We start from the raw sequence: 16,831 nt of genomic DNA on the forward strand, positions 1-16,831 counted from the left end.
ACACATATAGATGGCACAGCCGCACGTAGAGTCAGTGGCTTCTGGTTTGTGCAGAGATGGCCCTGGGACTGCAGCTTCGGTGGCAGGTGCTGGCTGGACTCCTGCTCTGTCTGTGCGCCGGGCGATGGGCCGAGGCTGGGAAGGTGCTGGTGGTCCCCATGGAGGGCAGCCACTGGCTCAGCATGCGGGAGGCTGTGCGGGAGCTCCATGCCAGAGGTCACCAAGCGGTGGTTGTTGCTCCGGAGGTCAATGTGCACATCAAGGCAGAAGACTTTTTCATCATGAAAACCTATGCCACTCCCGACACACAGCACACATTTGATTCCGTCATGAAGAGTCGTGTACCAGTGCTTTTTGAAAGAGTACATTGGGTAACGATGTTTTTGGAAACTATGGCATCTTTGAAAAAGGCGTCTTTGTTCCTTGAAAGGTCTTGTGAGGGGCTGTTGTATAACAAGGACTTGATCAGGCACCTGAATGCCAGTTCCTTCGATGTGGTTTTAACGGACCCTATTTACCTCTGCGGGGCAGTGCTGGCTAAGTACCTGTCCATTCCTGCTGTGTTTTTTTTGCGGCACATTCCATGTGACTTAGATGCTGAGGGCACTGCATGCCCAAACCCTTTCTCATATGTTCCTCGGTTTTTAACAACAAACCCAGACCGCATGACATTCTTCCAAAGGGTGAAGAACATGCTCTACCCTCTGAGCCTGAAGTACATTTGCCAGGGTCCTTTCACTCCTTATGCACGTATGGCCTCTGAGCTTCTTCAGAGAGAGGTTTCACTGGGGGAGATTCTTGCCTCTGGATCCATGTGGCTGTTCAGAGTAGACTTTGTGATGGAGTACCCCCGGCCAGTCATGCCCAACATGGTGTTCATTGGGGGTATCAACTGTGCCAACAGGAAGCCGTTATCTCAGGTGTGTACTGCTGCTTTTGCTCAATCAGTGTTCCCAGTAGAATACATTCTTTTAATTAAAAAAAATCTAAAAATGTTTTCACCCACTGCAACCTCAGGCCCTTGCAGTGAAATGGTGGGTTCCAACCACTAGACGGACAGGGAATTCCCAAGTGGAACATATTTTTAGAAGACAACCTATATCCACAAGCTTACTTATCTACTGATCTTTCTAAAGATTTCTACCTCATTCTCCTTTGCACACTCTTTAGTGTGATACATTGTTAAAGTGCTCCAGGAGTGAACTGTAAGTTTGTGATTGACTTTGAGATGAATGAGAGGTAGGGGTGAAGGTCCATATTAGGTTTGACAAGGAATGGGGTGGTTCCACCGTGATCGTCCTTTCGTACAGTCTCTGTTGTGATGGTCGTGCAGTTTTCTCAATCTAGTAGGAGCCAAGGACTTGAGCTGTGAATCCATCCATCATGGGTTTTTTGCTTGTGGGTGTTCAGTTGGATGAGGAAAAAAATGGCAAACTACATTTATCACCCTGATAGTTTGTCAGGGTTTGTCTTGGAAAGGTATTAGGCATGGTCACTGGACACCTCAACCCCAAAGGAGGCAGAAGTTTCAGAGAGGTTGAATAAATTAAGTGGTGAGACAAAATTGGAGATGGACGTCAGGCTTTCTGTGATCAGAGAAAGGAATAATTGAGCCCGAGTTTCTTGAGATGCAGCTGTGCTGACCAGAAGTGTTCTGACCAGGAGTTTGGGTCTGGAGTAAAATGGGGGGATGGAGAGAGTTGAATGGCATGTCAGATAGGTCTTCAGCATGGGCCACCGAGGTCCTCAAAGGCTAGTGGTGGGGGCTGGAGAGGAGGTCAAACTGAGCCTAAGAGCACAGTGAAGGTGGGGAAGTGATGCTGAGAACTGAGTCTCAAAGAGGACGGGACTGACCACATCACCACACCTACCCCAGCCCAGTCACCACACCCTGCATTTCTGTGGTGGGAGCTACTGCTTTCCTCACAGTTTCAGAGTCTGCTTATATTAACCCTGAATTGTTGTTGTTGTTCAGTTGCCAAGTTGTGTCCAACGGTTTGCGGCCCCATGGGCTGTCCCACACCAAGCTTCCCTGTTCTTCACTATCTCCCAGAGTTTCCTCACGTCCCTGGAGTCAGTGATGCCATTCAACCATCTCATCCCGTCTTCCCCTTTTCCTGCCCTCAATCTTTCCCAGTATCAGGGTCTTTTCCAATGAGTCAGCTCTTCTCATCAGGTGGCCAAAGTATTGGAGCTTCAGTTTTAGCATCAGTCTTTCCAGTGAATATTCATGGTTGATTTCTCTTAGGATTGACTGATTTGATATCCTTGCTGTCCAGGGGACTCTCTGGACTCTTATCCCACACCACAATTTGAAAGCATGAATTCTTCAGTGCTCAGTCTTCTTTCTGGTCCAACATTCACATCCATACATGACTACTGGAAAAACCATAGCTTTGACTATATCAACTTTTTTTGGCAAAGTGATATCTCTGCTTTTTAATATACTGTCTAGTTTTGTGATAGCTTTTCTTCCAAGGAGCAAGCATCTTTTAATTTTGTGGCTACAGTCACCATCTGCAGTGATTTTGGAGCCCAAGAAAATAAAATCTGCCTGTGTTTCCACCTTTTCCCCATCTATTTGCCATGAAGTAATGGCACTGGATACCATGATCTTAATTTTTGAATGCTGAGTTTTAAGCCAGCTTTTTCCCTCTCCTCTTTCACTCTTGTCAAGAGATTCTTTCATTCTTCTTCGTTTTCTGCCTTGAGAGTGGTATCATCTGCATATCTGAGGTTGTCGATATTACTCCTGGCAATCTGGATTCCAGCTTGTGATTCATCCTGTGTGGCATTTCACTTGATGTAGTCTGCATATAAATTAAGTAAGGAGAATGACAATATACAGATTTGAGATAATCATTTCCCAATTTTGAACTAGTTTATTGTTCCATGTCCAGTCCTAAGTGTTGCTTCTAGACCTGCATATAGGTTTCTCAGAAGGCAGGTAATGTGGTCTGCTGTTGCCCTCTCTTTAAGAATTTTCCACAATTTGTTGTGATCCACACAATCAAAGGCTTTCAAGAAGTCATGAAGCAGAAGTAGAATTTTTTCTGGAATTCCCTTGCTTTTTCTATGATCCAGTGGATGTTGGTAATTTGATCTCTGGTTCCTCTGTCTTTTCTAAATCCAGCTTGTTCATCTGGAAGTTTTCGATTCACATATTGTTTGAAGGATTTTGAGTATTATCTTGCTAACATGTGAAATGAGCACAATTGTCCAGTAGTTTGAACATTCTTTGGCATTGTCTTTCTTTGAGATTGGAATGTAACCTGACCTTTTCCAGTCCTGTGGCCCTTGCTGAGTTTTCCACATTTGCTGATGTATTGAGTGCGACACTTTAGCAGCATTGATTTTAGGATTTGCAATAGCTCAGCTGGAAATCCATCACCTCCAATAGGTTTGTTTATAGTGATTCTTCCTAAGGCCTGCTTGACTTCACAGTGTAATATGTTTGGCTATAGATGAGTGACCACACTTTCATGGTTATCTGGTGATTAACACCTTTTTTGTACAGTTTTACTTAGGCTCCTCTGTCCATGGACTATTCCAGGCAAGAAAACTGGAGTGAGTTAATATTTCTTACCCCAAGGGATCATCTGACACTCAACCTAGGGATTGAATCCATGTCTGTTGTGTCTCCTGCATTCGTAGGAGGATTCTTCACTTGATCTTAGCCAAAAGGCCGAGAAGCAATCTTAGGAGGATTCTGGAACACTGCACCATCTGGGAAGTCCTGAACATAAACTATAAGATGTAATAAAGATCCAGAATAATGCCCACTTCAGTCTCTACACAGAGCAGTGGAAGCCTAGTGGGGTCAGCCTCTGAAGAGGATTCAGAGAGCCTACATGGAGGCATGGGGATGTCCCTCCTGTCCAAAGTGAAGAAGGCCCTGGAGCCCAGCGTCCTCTGAACCCCACTGTCATTACAAAGAGCTGCCTTTCCCGCTGATGATTTAGATAACAGGGACTTCTCTTCCATGAGGCAGAGAAAGAATTCTCACACAGCCCTTCTGCTGTTGTCCTCAAGGATCCTTTGAGATGTTTTCATATCGGGCAGCTGCTCCGACTCTCTCGGGGAGTGCATGAGGTGTCCAGTGTGGAACAGAAACAAGCCAGAGATCCACCATCCCCTCCCCGCTGAGAAGGCTGTTCTCGTGATGTTATATGCTACCCTGGATGTGCTCCGTGTTCACCCATGATGGGGGGTAAGAGTTTGAAGAGTTCTCAGATATGGTCACATGCAGCAGAGGTTCTGGGTGGGGACTAGGGCAGAGGTGACTCCTCAGAGTTCAGTCCAGCCCCAGAGAACAGGTTTAGCAGAGAGGTAGGAGGCGACCAAGGGAATGGGCAGGCACAGTCTTGCTTTGGGTGTTGGATGAAGAACAAGAGAGTGAACTAGAATGTTCCCCAGAGGAAGCAGCAGGTCAGAAGAGTTTTTCCAAGATAAGGGGGTAACCTTTCCCTGGGTGAAATCAGAGGTGATGAAACCCAGGCATGGATTTATCCTGTAATGATTAATGTAAGGAGGGCACGCTGCCTTCCAATGACATGCCATTTTGCTTAAATAACTTGATGATAAGATAAAGATAAGAGAACAAATATAGGTGGCACAGCCCAACCAGAGACCCAGTGGCTTCTGGTTTGTGCGGAGATGGCCCTGGGACTGCAGCTTCGGTGGCAGGTGCTGGCTGGACTCCTGCTCTGTCTGTGCGCCGCGCGATGGGCTGAGGCTGGGAAGGTGCTGGTGGTCCCCATGGAGGGCAGCCACTGGCTCAGCATGCGGGAGGCTGTGCGGGAGCTCCATGCCAGAGGTCACCAAGCGGTGGTTGTTGCTCCGGAGGTCAATGTGCACATCAAGGCAGAAGACTTTTTCACCATGAAAACCTATGCCACTCCTGACACACAGCACACATTTGATTCCATCATGAAGAGTCATGTACCAGTGCTTTTTGAAAGAGTACATTGGGTAACGATGTTTTTGAAAACTATGGCATTTTTGAAAAAGGCGTCTTTGCTCTTTGAAAGGTCTTGTGAGGGGCTGTTGTATAACAAGGACTTGATCAGGCACCTGAATGCCAGTTCCTTCAATGTGGTTTTAACGGACCCTATTTACCTCTGCGGGGCAGTGCTGGCTAAGTACCTGTCCATTCCTGCTGTGTTTTTTTTTGCGGCACATTCCATGTGACTTAGATGCTGAGGGCACTGCATGCCCAAACCCTTTCTCATATGTTCCTCGGTTTTTAACAACAAACCCAGACCACATGACATTCTTCCAAAGGGTGAAGAACATGCTCTACCCTCTGAGCCTGAAGTACATTTGCCAGGGTCCTTTTACTCCTTATGCACGTATGGCCTCTGAGCTTCTTCAGAGAGAGGTTTCACTGGGGGAGATTCTTGCCTCTGGATCCGTGTGGCTGTTCAAAGTAGACTTTGTGATGGAGTACCCACGTCCAGTCATGCCCAACATGGTGTTCATTGGGGGTATCAACTGTGCCAACAGGAAGCCGTTATCTCAGGTGTGTACTGCTGCTTTTGTTCAACCAGTAGAATACATTCTTTTAATTAAAAAAAATCTAAAAATGTTTTCACCCACTGCAACCTCAGGCCGTTGCAGTGAAATGGTGGGTTCCAACCACTAGACTGACAGGGAATTCCCAAGTGGGAACATATTTTTAGAAGACAACCTATATCCACATGCTTACTTATCTACTGATCTTTCTAAAGATTTCTATGTCTCATTCTCCTTTGCACACTCTTTGGTGTGATACATTGTTAAAGTGCTCCAGGAGTGAACTGTAAGTTTGTGGTGGACTTTGAGATGAATGAGAGGTAGGGGTGAAGGTCCATATTAGGTTTGACAAGGAATGGGATGGTTCCACCGTGATCGTCCTTTCGTACAGCCTCTGTTGTGATGGTCGTGCAGTTTTCTCAATCTAGTAGGAGCCAAGGACTTGAGCTGTGAATCCATCCATCATGGGTTTTTTGCTTGTGGGTGTTCAATTGGATGAGGAAAGAACTGGCACATTACATTTATCACCCTGAAAGTTTGTTGTGGTTTTGTCTTAGAAGGGTATAAGGGGTGGTCACTGGAGACCTCAACCCTGAAGGAAGCAGAAGTTTCAGAAAGGTTGAATACACTAAGTGGAAGTGAGAGAAAAATGGAGATGGACGTCGGGCTTTCTGTGATCAGAGAAAGGAATAATTGAGCCCGAGTTTCTTGAGATGCAGCTGTGCTGAACAGAAGTGTTCTGACCAGGAGTTTGGGTCTGGAGTAAAATGGGGGGATGGAGAGAGTTGAATGGCATGTCAGATAGGTCTTCAGCATGGGCCACCGAGGTCCTCAAAGGCTAGTGGTGGGGGCTGGAGAGGAGGTCAAACTGAGCCTAAGAGCACAGTGTAGGTGTCGAAGTGATGCTGAGAACTGAGTGTCAAAGAGGAAGGGACTGACCACATCACCACGCCTACCCCAGCCCAGTCACCACACCCTGCATTTCTATGGTGGGAGCTACTGCTTTCCTCACAGTTTCAGAGTCTGCTTATATTAACCCTGAATTGTTGTTGTTCAGTTGCCAAGTCATGTCCAACTGTTCATGGCCCCATGGACTGTCGCACACCAAGCTTCTCTGTTCTTCACTATCTCCTAGAGTTTCCTCAATCTCATGTCCCTGGAGTCAGTGATGCCATTCAACCATCTCATTCTCCGTCTTCCCCTTCTCCTGCCCTCAGTCTTTCCCAGCATCAGGGTCTATTCCAATGAGTCAGTTCTTCTCATCAGGTGGTCAAAGTATTGGAGCTTCGGTTTTAGCATCAGTCTTTCCAGTGAATTTTCATGGTTGATTTCTCTTAGGATTGACTGGTTTGATTTCCTTGCTGTCCAGGGAACTCTCTGGAGTCTTCTCCAGCACCACAATTTGAAAGTATCAATTCTTCAGTGCTCAGCCTTCTTTATGGTCCAACATTCACATCCATACATGACTACTGGAAAAACCATAGCTTTGACTATATCAGCTTTTGTTGGCAAAGTGATATCTCTGCTTTTTAATACACTGTTTAGTTTTGTGATAGTTTTTCCTCCAAGGGGCAAGCGTCTTTTAATTTTGTGGCTACAGTAACCATCCACAGTGATTTTGGAGCCCAAGAAAATAAAATCTACCAGTGTTTCCCCCTTTTCCCCATCTATTTGCCATGAAGTAAAGACATGGAAGTAATGACATTGGAGAAGGAAATGGCAACCCACTCCAGTATTCTTGCCTGGAGAATCCCATGGATGGAGGAGCCTGGTGGACTGCAGTCCATGGGGTCACAAAGAGTTGGACACGATTGAGCGACTTCACTTAATGACATTGGATACCATGATCTTAATTTTTGAATGCTGAGTTTTAAGCCAGCTTCTTCACTCTCCTCTTTCACTCTCATCAAGAGAGTCTTAAATTCTTCTTCGTTTTCTGCCATGAGAGTGGTATCACCTGCATATCTGAGGTTGTCGATATTACTCCTGGCAATCTGGATTCCAGCTTGTGATTCATCCTGTGTGGCATTTCACTTGATGTACTCTGCAGAGAAATTAAACAAGAGGATGACAATATACAGCTTTGACATAATCATTTCCCAATTTTGAACTAGTTTGTTGTTCCATGTCCAGTCCTAGGTGTCGCTTCTAGACCTGCATACAGGTTTCTCAGAAGGCAGGTAATGTGGTCTGGTATTCCCATCTCTTTAAGAATTTTCCACAATTTGTTGTGATCCACACAATCAAAGGCTTTCAAGTAGTCATGAAGCAGAAGTAGATTTTTTTTTTTCTGGAATTCCCTTGCTTTTTCTATGATCCAGGAGATGTTGATTTGATCTCTGTTTCCTTTGCATTTTCTAAATCCAGCTTGTTCATCTGAAAGATATCAATTCACATATTGTTTGAAGGATTTTGAGTATTACCTTGCTAACAGGGGAAATGTGCATAATTTTCCAGTAGTTTGAACATTCTTTGGCATTGTCTTTCTTTGAGATTGGAATGTAAACTGAGTTTTTCCAATCCTGTGGCCCTTGTTGAATATTCCAAATTTGCTGGTGTATTGAGTTTAGCACTTTAGTGGCATCAATTTAAAGATTTGCAATAGCTCAGCTGGAATTCCATCACCTCCAATAGGTTTGTTTATAGTGATTCTTCCTAAGGCCTGCTTGACTTCACAGTGCAAGATGTTTGGCTATAGATGAGTGACCACACTTTCATGGTTATCTGGTGATTGAGACCTTTTTAAAATAGTTTTGTTTAGGCCCCTCTGTCCATGGACTATTCCAGGCAAGAAAACTGGAGTGGGTTAACATTTCCTACCCCAAGGGATCATCTGACACTCAACCTAGGGATTGGATCAATGTCTTTCATGTCTCCTGATTTGTAGGAGAATTCTTTACCACTGCACCATCTGGGAAGTCCTGAACATAAACTATAAGATGTAATAAAGATCCAGATTAATGTGCACTTCAGTCTCTACACAGAGCAGTGGAAGCCTAGTGGGGTCCGCATCAGAAGATGATTCAGAGAGCCTGCATGGTGGCATTGGTTCGGTCCCTCCTGTCCAAAGTGAAGCAGGCCCTGGAGCTCGGCGTCCTCTGAACCCCACTGTCATTACAAAGAGCTGCCTTGCCCGCTGATGATTTAGATAACAGGAACTTCTCTTCCATGAGGCAGAGAAAGAATTCTCAAGTAGCCCTTCTGCTGTTGTCCTCAAGGATCCTTCCAGATGTTTCCATATCAGGCAGCTGCTCTGACAGACTCTCTCCTGAGCAGTGCAAGAGGTGTGCAGTGTGGAACAGGAACAAACCAGAGATTCACCATCCCCTCCCTGCTGAGAGAAAGCTGTTCTTGTGATGTTATATGCTTCCCCAGATGTGCTCCGTGTTCACCCATGATGGGGTGAAAGAGTTTGAAGAGTTCTCAGATATGGTCACATGCAGCAGAGGTTCTGGGTGGGGACTGGGGCAGAGGTGACTCCTCAGCGTTCAGTCCAGCCTCAGAGAACACGGTTAGCAGAGAGGTGGGAGGAGACCAAGGGAATGGGCAGGCACAGACTTGCCTTGGGTCTTGGATGAAAAATAAGAGAGTGAACTAGAATGCTCCCCAGAGGAAGCAGAAGGTCCGAAGACTTTTTCCAAGAAAAGGGGGAGTGACCATTCCCTGGGCGAAATCACAGGTGATGAAACACAGGTATGGACTTATTCTGGAACGATTAATGTAAGGTGGGCATTCTACCTTCCAATGACATGCCATTTTGCTTAAGTGACTTGATGATAAGATTAAGATAAGGGGACACATATAGGCAGCACAGCCCGACCAGAGACTCAGTAGCTTCTGCTTTGTGTGGAGATGACCCTGGGACTGCAGCTTCGATGGCAGGTGCTGGCTAGACTCCTGCTCTGTCTGTGCGTCCGGTGATGGACTGAGGCTGGGAAGGTGCTGGTGGTCCCCACGGAGGTAAGCCACTGGCTCAGCATGCGGGAGACCATGCGGGAGCTCACACCAGAGGTCACCAAGTAGTGGTCGTCTCTCTGGAGGTCAATGTGCATATCAAGGCAGAAGACTTTATCATCATGAAAAGCTACGCCATTCCCTACACACAGCATACATTTGATTCCCTCATGAAGAGTTGTGTACCAGTGCTTTTTGAAAAAGTACATTTTGTAACGATGTTTTTGCAAACTATGGCATCTTTGAAAAAGGCGTCTTTGTTCTTTGAAAGGTCTTGTGAGGGGCTGCTGTTTAACAAGGACTTGATCAGAGACCTGAATGCCAGTTCCTTCGATGTGGTTTTAACGGACCCTGTTCACACCCACGGGGCAGTGCTGGCTAAGTACCTGTCCATTCCTGCTGTGTTTTTTTTGCATTCTGTTCCCTGTGACTTAGATGCTGAGGGCACTGCATGCCCAAACCCTTTTTCTTATGTTCCTCGGTTATTAACAACAAATCCAGACTGCATGACATTCTTCCAAAGGGTGAAGAACATGCTCTACCCTCTGAGCCTGAAGTACATTTGCCAGGTTGCTTTCACTCATTATGAACGTATGGCCTCCGAGCTTCTTCAGAGAGAGGTGTCACTGGTGGAGATTCTTGCCCCTGGATCCATGTGGCTGTTCAGAGGAGACTTTGTGATGGACTACCCATGGCCAATCATGCTCAACATGGTGTTCATTGGGGGTATCAACTGTGCCAACAGGAAGCCGTTATCTCAGGTCTGTACTGCTGCTTTTGCTCAATCAGTGTTCCCAGTGGAATACATTCTTTTTTTTCACCCACTGCAATGCCAGGCCCTTGCTGTGAAAAGGTGGATTCCAACCACTAGACAGACAGGGAATTGCCAAGTGGACATATTTTTAAAAGACAACCTATTTCCAAGTGCTTTCTTATCTACTGATCTTTCTAAAGGTTTCTACCTCTCATTCTTCACACACTCTTCGGTGAGACACATTGTTAAAATGCTCCAGGAGTGTAGTGTAGATTTTGATGGTTTTGAGAAGAATGAGAGGCAGGGGTGAAGGTTCGTATTAGGTTGGACAAGGAATGGGATGGTTCCACCGTGATTGCCCTTTTGTACAGCCTCTGTTGTGATGGTCGTGCAGTTTTCTCAATCAAGTAGGAGCCAAGAACTTGAGCTGTGATCCATCCATCATGGGTTTTCTGCTTGAGGGTGTTGAAATGGATGGGGAAAGAACAGGCAAATCGCATTTATCACCCTGATACTTCATCGAGGTTTTGTCTTGGAAGGGTATTAGGGGTAGTCACTGGACACCTCAACCCCAAAGGAAGCAGAAGTTTCAGAGACTTTGAATAAATTAAGTGGAAATGAGACTAACTAGAGATGGACGTTGGGCTTTCTGTGATCAGAGAAAAGAATAATTGAGCCCGATTTTCTTGAGATGGAGCTGTGCTGACCAGAAGTGTTCTGACCAGGAGTTTGGGTCTGGAGTAAAATGGGGGGATGGAGAGAGTTGAATGGCATGTCAGATAGGTCTTCAGCATGGGCCACCGAGGTCCTCAAATGCTAGTGGTGAAGGCTGGAGAGGAGGTCAAACTGAGCCTGAGAGCAGTGTAGGTGGTGAAGTGATGCTGAGAACTGAGTGTCAAAGAGGAAGGGACTGACCACATCACCACGCCTACCCCAGCCCAGTCACTACACCCTGCTTTTCTATGGTGGGAGCTACTGCTTTCCTTACAGATTCAGAGTCTGCTTTTATTAACCCTGAATTATTGTTCAGGTACCAAGCCGTATCCCAATATTTGTGGCCCCATGGACTGTAGCACACCAAGCTTCCCTGTTCTTCACTATCTCTTGGAGTTTGCTCAGTCTCATGTCCATTGAGTCAGTGATGCCATTGAACAATCTCATCCTCTGTCCTCCTCTTCTCCTCCTGTCCTCAATCATTCCCAGCATCAGGGTCTATTCCAATGAGTCAGTTCTTCTCATCAGGTGGTCAAAGTATTGGAGCTTCGGTTTTAGCATCAGTCTTTCCAGTGAATATTCACGGTTGATTTCTCTTAGGATTGACTGATTTCATTTCCTTGCTGTCCAGGGGACTTTCTGGAGTCTTCTCCAGCACCACAATTTGAAAACATCAATTCTTTGGTGTTTAGCCTTCTTTGTGGTCCAGCATTCACATCCATGCATGGCTGCTGGAAAAACCACAGAGTGGTTATATCTACTTTTGTTGGCAAAGTGATGTCTCTGCTTTTTAACACGCTGTCTAGCTTTGTCACAGCTTTTCTTCCAAGGTGCAAGCATCTTTTAATTTTGTGGCTATAGTCACCCCATCTGCAGTGATTTTGGAGCCAAAGAATATAAAATCTGCCAGTGTTTTCCCCTTTCCCCCATCTATTTGCCATGAATTAATGACATGGATACCATGATCTTAATTTTTGAATGCTGAGTTTTAAACCAGCTTTTTCACTCTCCTCTTTCTCTCTCATCAAGAGACTCTTTCATTCTTCTTTGTTTTCTGCCACGAGAGTGATATCATCTGCATATCTGAGGTCGTTGATTTTTCTCCTGGCAGTCTTGGTTCCAGCTTGTGATTCATCTTGTGTGGTTTCACATTATGTACTCTGCAGAGAAATTAAGTAAGAAGGATGACAATATACAGCTTTGACATAATCATTTCCCAGTTTTGAACTAGTTTGTTGTTCCATGTTCAGTTCTAAGTGTTGCTTCTAGACCTGGACACAGGTTTCTCAGAAGGCTGGTAACATGGTCTGGTATCCCCACCTCTTTTTTGTTTTCATTTATTTTTATTAGTTGGAGGCTAATTACTTTACAATATTGCAGTGGGTTTTGTCATACATTGACATGAATCAGCCATGGAGTTACATGTATTCCCCATCCCGATTCCCCCTCCCACCTCCCTCTCCACCCGATTCCTCTGGGTCTTCCCAGTGCACCAGGCCCGAGCACTTGTCTCATGCATCCCACCTGGGCTGGTGATCTGTTTCACTATAGATATATGCATGCTGTTCTCTCGAAACATCCCACCCTCACCTTCTCCCTCAGAGTCCAAAAGTCTGTTCTGTACATCTGTGTCTCTTTTTCTGTTTTGCATATAGGGTTATCATTACCATCTTTCTAAATTCCATATATATGTGTTAGTAGGCTGTAATGTTCTTTATCTTTCTGGCTTACTTCACTCTGTATAATGGGCTCAGTTTCATCCATCTCATTAGGACTGATTCAAATGAATTCTTTTTAACGGCTGAGTAATATTCCATGGTGTATATGTACCACAGCTTCCTTATCCATTCATCTGCTGATGGGCATCTAGGTTGCTTCCATGTCCTGGCTATTATAAACAGTGCTGCGATGAACATTGGGGTGCACGTGTCTCTTTCAGATCTGGTTTCCTCAGTGTGTATGCCCAGAAGTGGGATTGCTGGGTCATATGGCAGTTCTATTTCCAGTTTTTTAAGAAATCTCCACACTGTTTTCCATAGTGGCTGTACTAGTTTGCATTCCCACCAACAGTGTAAGAGGGTTCCCTTTTCTCCACACCCTCTCCAGCATTTATTGCTTGTAGACTTTTGGATAGCAGCCATCCTGACTGGCGTGTAATGGTACCTCATTGTGGTTTTGATTTGCATTTCTCTAATAATGAGTGATGTTGAGCATCTTTTCATGTGTTTGTTAGCCATCTGTAAGTCTTCTTTGGAGAAATGTCTGTTTAGTTCTTTGGCCCATTTTTTGATTGGGTCATTTATTTTTCTGGAATTGAGCTGCAGGAGTTGCTTGTATATTTTTGAGATTAATCCTTTGTCTGTTTCTTCATTTGCTATTATTTTCTCCCAATCTGAGGGCTGTCTTTTCACCTTACTTATAGTTTCCTTTGTTGTGCAAAAGCTTTAAGTTTCATTAGGTCCATTTGTTTATTTTTTGCTTTTATTTCCAATATTCTGGGAGGTGGGTCATAGAGGATCCTGCTGTGATTTATGTCAGAGAGTGTTTTGCCTATGTTTCTCCTCTAGGAGTTTTATAGTTTCTGGTCTTACATTTAGATCTTAATCCATTTTGAGTTGATTTTTGTGTATGGTGTTAGAAAGTGTTCTAGTTTCATTCTTTACAAGTGGGTTGACCGGTTTCCCAGCACCACTTGTTAAAGAGTTTGTCTTTTTCCAGTGTATATCCTTGCCTCCTTTGTCGAAGATAAGGCGTCCATAGGTCCATGGATTTACCTCTGGGATTTCTATTCTGTTCCAATGATCTATATTTCTGTCTTTGTGCCAGTACCATACTGTCTTGATGACTGTGGCTTTGTAGTATAGTCTGAAGTCAGGCAGGTTGATTCCTCCAGTTCCATTCTTCTTTCTCAAGATTGCTTTGGCTATTCGAGGTTTTTTGTATTTCTATACAAATTGTGAAATTATTTGTTCCAGTTCTGTGAAGAATACCATTGGCAGCTTGGTAGGGATTGCATTGAATCTATAGATTGCTTTGAATCCCCACCTCTTTAGGGATTTCCCGCAGTTTGATTCATACATTGAATCACATTGTTGTGACTCACACAATCAAAGGCTTTCAAATAGTCATGAAACAGAAGTAGGTTTTTTTCTGGAATTCCCTTGCATTTTCTATGATCCAATGTATGTTGGTAATTTCATCTCTGGTTTCTCTGCCTTTTCTAAATCCAGTTTGTACATCTGGAGGTTTTTGATTCACATACTGTTCAAGCCTAGCTTGAAGGATATTGAACATTACCTTACTGACATGTGAAATGAACACAGCTGTCCAGTAGTTTGAAGATTCTTTGGCATTTTGTCTCTTTGAGATTGGTGTGTAAACTGACCTTTTCCAGTCCTGTGGCCCTTGCTGAGTCTTCTAAATTTGCTGCTGTATTTAGCACTTTAGCGGCATCAATTTTAAGATTTGCAATAGCTCAGCTGGAAATCCATCACCTCCAATAGCTTTGTTTATAGTGATTCTTCCTAAGGCCTGCTTGACTTATCAGTGCAATATGTTTGGCTATAGATGAGTGTGACCACACTTTCATGGTTATCTGGTGATTAAGACCTTTTTTGTATAGTTTTTCTTAGGCTCCTCTGTCCATGGACTATTCCAGGCAAGAAAACTGGAGTGGGTTAACATTTCTTACACCAAGGGATCATCTGACACTCAACCTAGAGATTGAATCCATGTCTTTTGTGTATCCTGAATTTGTAAGAGAATTCTAACCACTGCACCATCTGGGAAATCCTGAAAATAAACTATAAGATGTAATAAAGATCCAGAATAATGCACACTTCAGTCCCTTCACAGAGCAGTGGAAAACTAGTACTGTCAGCATCAGAAGGGGATTCAGAGAGCCTGCATGGTGGACATGCATTTGAACAGTCCCTCCTGTCCAAAGTGAAGCAGGCCCTGGAGCCCGGCACCCTCTGAACCCCACTGTCATTACAAAGAGCTGTCTTGCCCATTGATGATTTAGATAACAGGAACTTCTCTTCCATGAGGCAGAGAAAGAATTCTCAAGCAGCCCTTCTGCTGTTGTCCTCAAGGATCCTTCCAGATGTTTCCATATCAGGCAGCTGCTCCTACAGACTCTCTCCTGAGCAGTGCAAGAGGTGTGCAGTGTGGAACAGGAACAAATCAGAGATCCACCATCCCCTCCCCGCTGAGAGAAAGCTGTTCACGTGATGCTATATGCTTCCCCGGATGTGCTCCGTGTTCACCCATGATGGGGTGAAAGAGTTTGAAGAGTTCTCAGATATGGTCACATGCAGCAGAGGTTCTGGGTGAGGACTGGGGCAGAGGTGACTCCTCAGCGTTCAGTCCAGCCCCAGAGAACACGGTTAGCAGAGAGGTAGGAGGAGACCAAGGGAATGGGCAGGCACCGTCTTGCCTTGGGTCTTGGATGAAGAACAAGAGAGTGAACTAGAATGTTCTCCAGAGGAAGCAGCAGGTCAGAAGAGTTTTTCCAAGATAAGGGGGTAACCTCTCCTGGGCTGAAATCAGAGGTGATGTAACCCAGGCATGGACTTATCCTGTAATGATTAATGTAAGCAGGGCACGCTGCCTCCCAATGGCATGCTATTTTGCTTTAATGACTTGATGATAAGATAAGGGAACAAATATAGGCAGCACAGCCCCACCAGAGACCCAGTGGCTTCTGGTTTGTGCGGAGATGGCCCTGGGACTGCAGCTTCGGCGGCATGTGCTGGCTGGACTCCTGCTCTGTCTGTGCGCCGGGCGATGGGCCGAGGCTGGGAAGGTGCTGGTGGTCCCCATGGAGGGCAGCCACTGGCTCAGCATGCGGGAGGCCGTGCGGGAGCTCCACGCCAGAGGTCACCAAGCGGTGGTCGTCGCTCCAGAGGTGAATATGCACATCAAGGCAGAAGACTTTTTCATCATGAAAACCTACAGTATTCCCTACACACAGGAGAAATTTGATTCCCTCATGAAGACTCATGTACATCTGCTTTTTGAAAAAGTACATTTTGTAACGATGTTTTTGCAAACTATGGCATCTTTGAAAAAGGCGTCTTTGCTCTTTGAAAGGTCTTGTGAGGGGCTGTTGTATAACAAGGATCTGATCAGGCACCTGAATGCCAGTTCCTTCGATGTGGTTTTAACGGACCCTGTTCACCCCTGCGGGGCAGTGCTGGCTAAGTACTTGTCCATTCCTGCTGTGTTTTTTTTGCGTTCTGTTCCCTGTGACTTAGATGTTGAGGGCACAGCATGCCCAAACCCTTTCTCTTATGTTCCTCGGTTATTAACAACAAATCCAGACCGCATGACATTCTTCCAAAGGGTTAAGAACATGCTCTACCCTCTGAGTCTGAAGTACATTTGCTGGGTTTCTTTCACTCCTTATGCACGTATGGCCTCCGAGCTTCTTCAGAGAGAGGTGTCACTGGTGGAGATTCTTGCCTCTGGATCCATGTGGCTGTTCAGAGGAGACTTTGTGATGGACTATCCGCGGCCAATCATGCCCAACATGGTGTTCATTGGGGGTATCAACTGTGCCAACAGGAAACCGTTATCTCAGGTCTGTACTGCTTTTGTTCTATCAGTGTTCCCAGTGGAACACATTCCTTGAATTAAAAAAATTTTTAAAAACTTTTCCACCACACTGTAACCTCAGGCCCTTGCAGTGAAATGGACGGTTCCAATCACTAGACCAACAGGGAATTCCCAAGTGGAACATATTTAAAAAGATCAGCTTACTTCTACATGCTTACTTATCTACTGATCTTTCTAAAGATTTCTACCTCATTCTCCTTTGAACAGTCTTTGGTGAGATACATCCAGGAGTGTAGTGTAGGTTTCTGATGGACTTTGAGATGAATGAGAGGCAGG

The 16,831-nt window shown here is 45.0% G+C and overlaps 2 protein-coding genes and 1 pseudogene across 4 annotated transcripts in view; all 3 read left to right on the plus strand.

Moving 5' to 3' along the window:
- LOC122437277 (UDP-glucuronosyltransferase 1A1-like) overlaps positions 1 to 16,831 on the plus strand; it is a 141,252-nt gene that overhangs the window by 39,900 nt on the left and 84,521 nt on the right. The window contains exon 1 of one of the 3 annotated variants that reach the window (XM_043462038.1): positions 15,634 to 16,520. The exons of the other annotated variants lie outside the window; for them this stretch is intronic. Coding sequence (XP_043317973.1) covers positions 15,657 to 16,520 — 864 coding nt within the window. The 5' untranslated portion in view covers positions 15,634 to 15,656. Of the gene's footprint in view, positions 1 to 15,633; positions 16,521 to 16,831 lie in introns of those variants that run through there. 3 annotated transcript variants of the gene reach the window in all.
- Positions 39 to 3,815, plus strand: LOC122437373 (UDP-glucuronosyltransferase 1A3-like). The gene is made up of 2 exons (XM_043462257.1): positions 39 to 924; positions 3,805 to 3,815. The coding sequence occupies exons 1-2, from the start codon at positions 57 to 59 to the stop codon at positions 3,813 to 3,815; spliced, it is 879 nt and encodes a 292-aa protein (XP_043318192.1). The 5' UTR covers positions 39 to 56.
- LOC122437374 lies at positions 9,367 to 10,655 on the plus strand (annotated as a pseudogene).

The sequence above is a fragment of the Cervus canadensis genome, chromosome 2, assembly GCF_019320065.1.
Source record: "Cervus canadensis isolate Bull #8, Minnesota chromosome 2, ASM1932006v1, whole genome shotgun sequence".
Taxonomy (NCBI): domain Eukaryota; kingdom Metazoa; phylum Chordata; class Mammalia; order Artiodactyla; family Cervidae; genus Cervus; species Cervus canadensis.

Bases quoted from the DNA above. Each gene is read 5' to 3' on its own strand.
- LOC122437373 (XM_043462257.1), top strand. From the start codon at position 57: ATGGCCCTGGGACTGCAGCTTCGGTGGCAGGTGCTGGCTGGACTCCTG.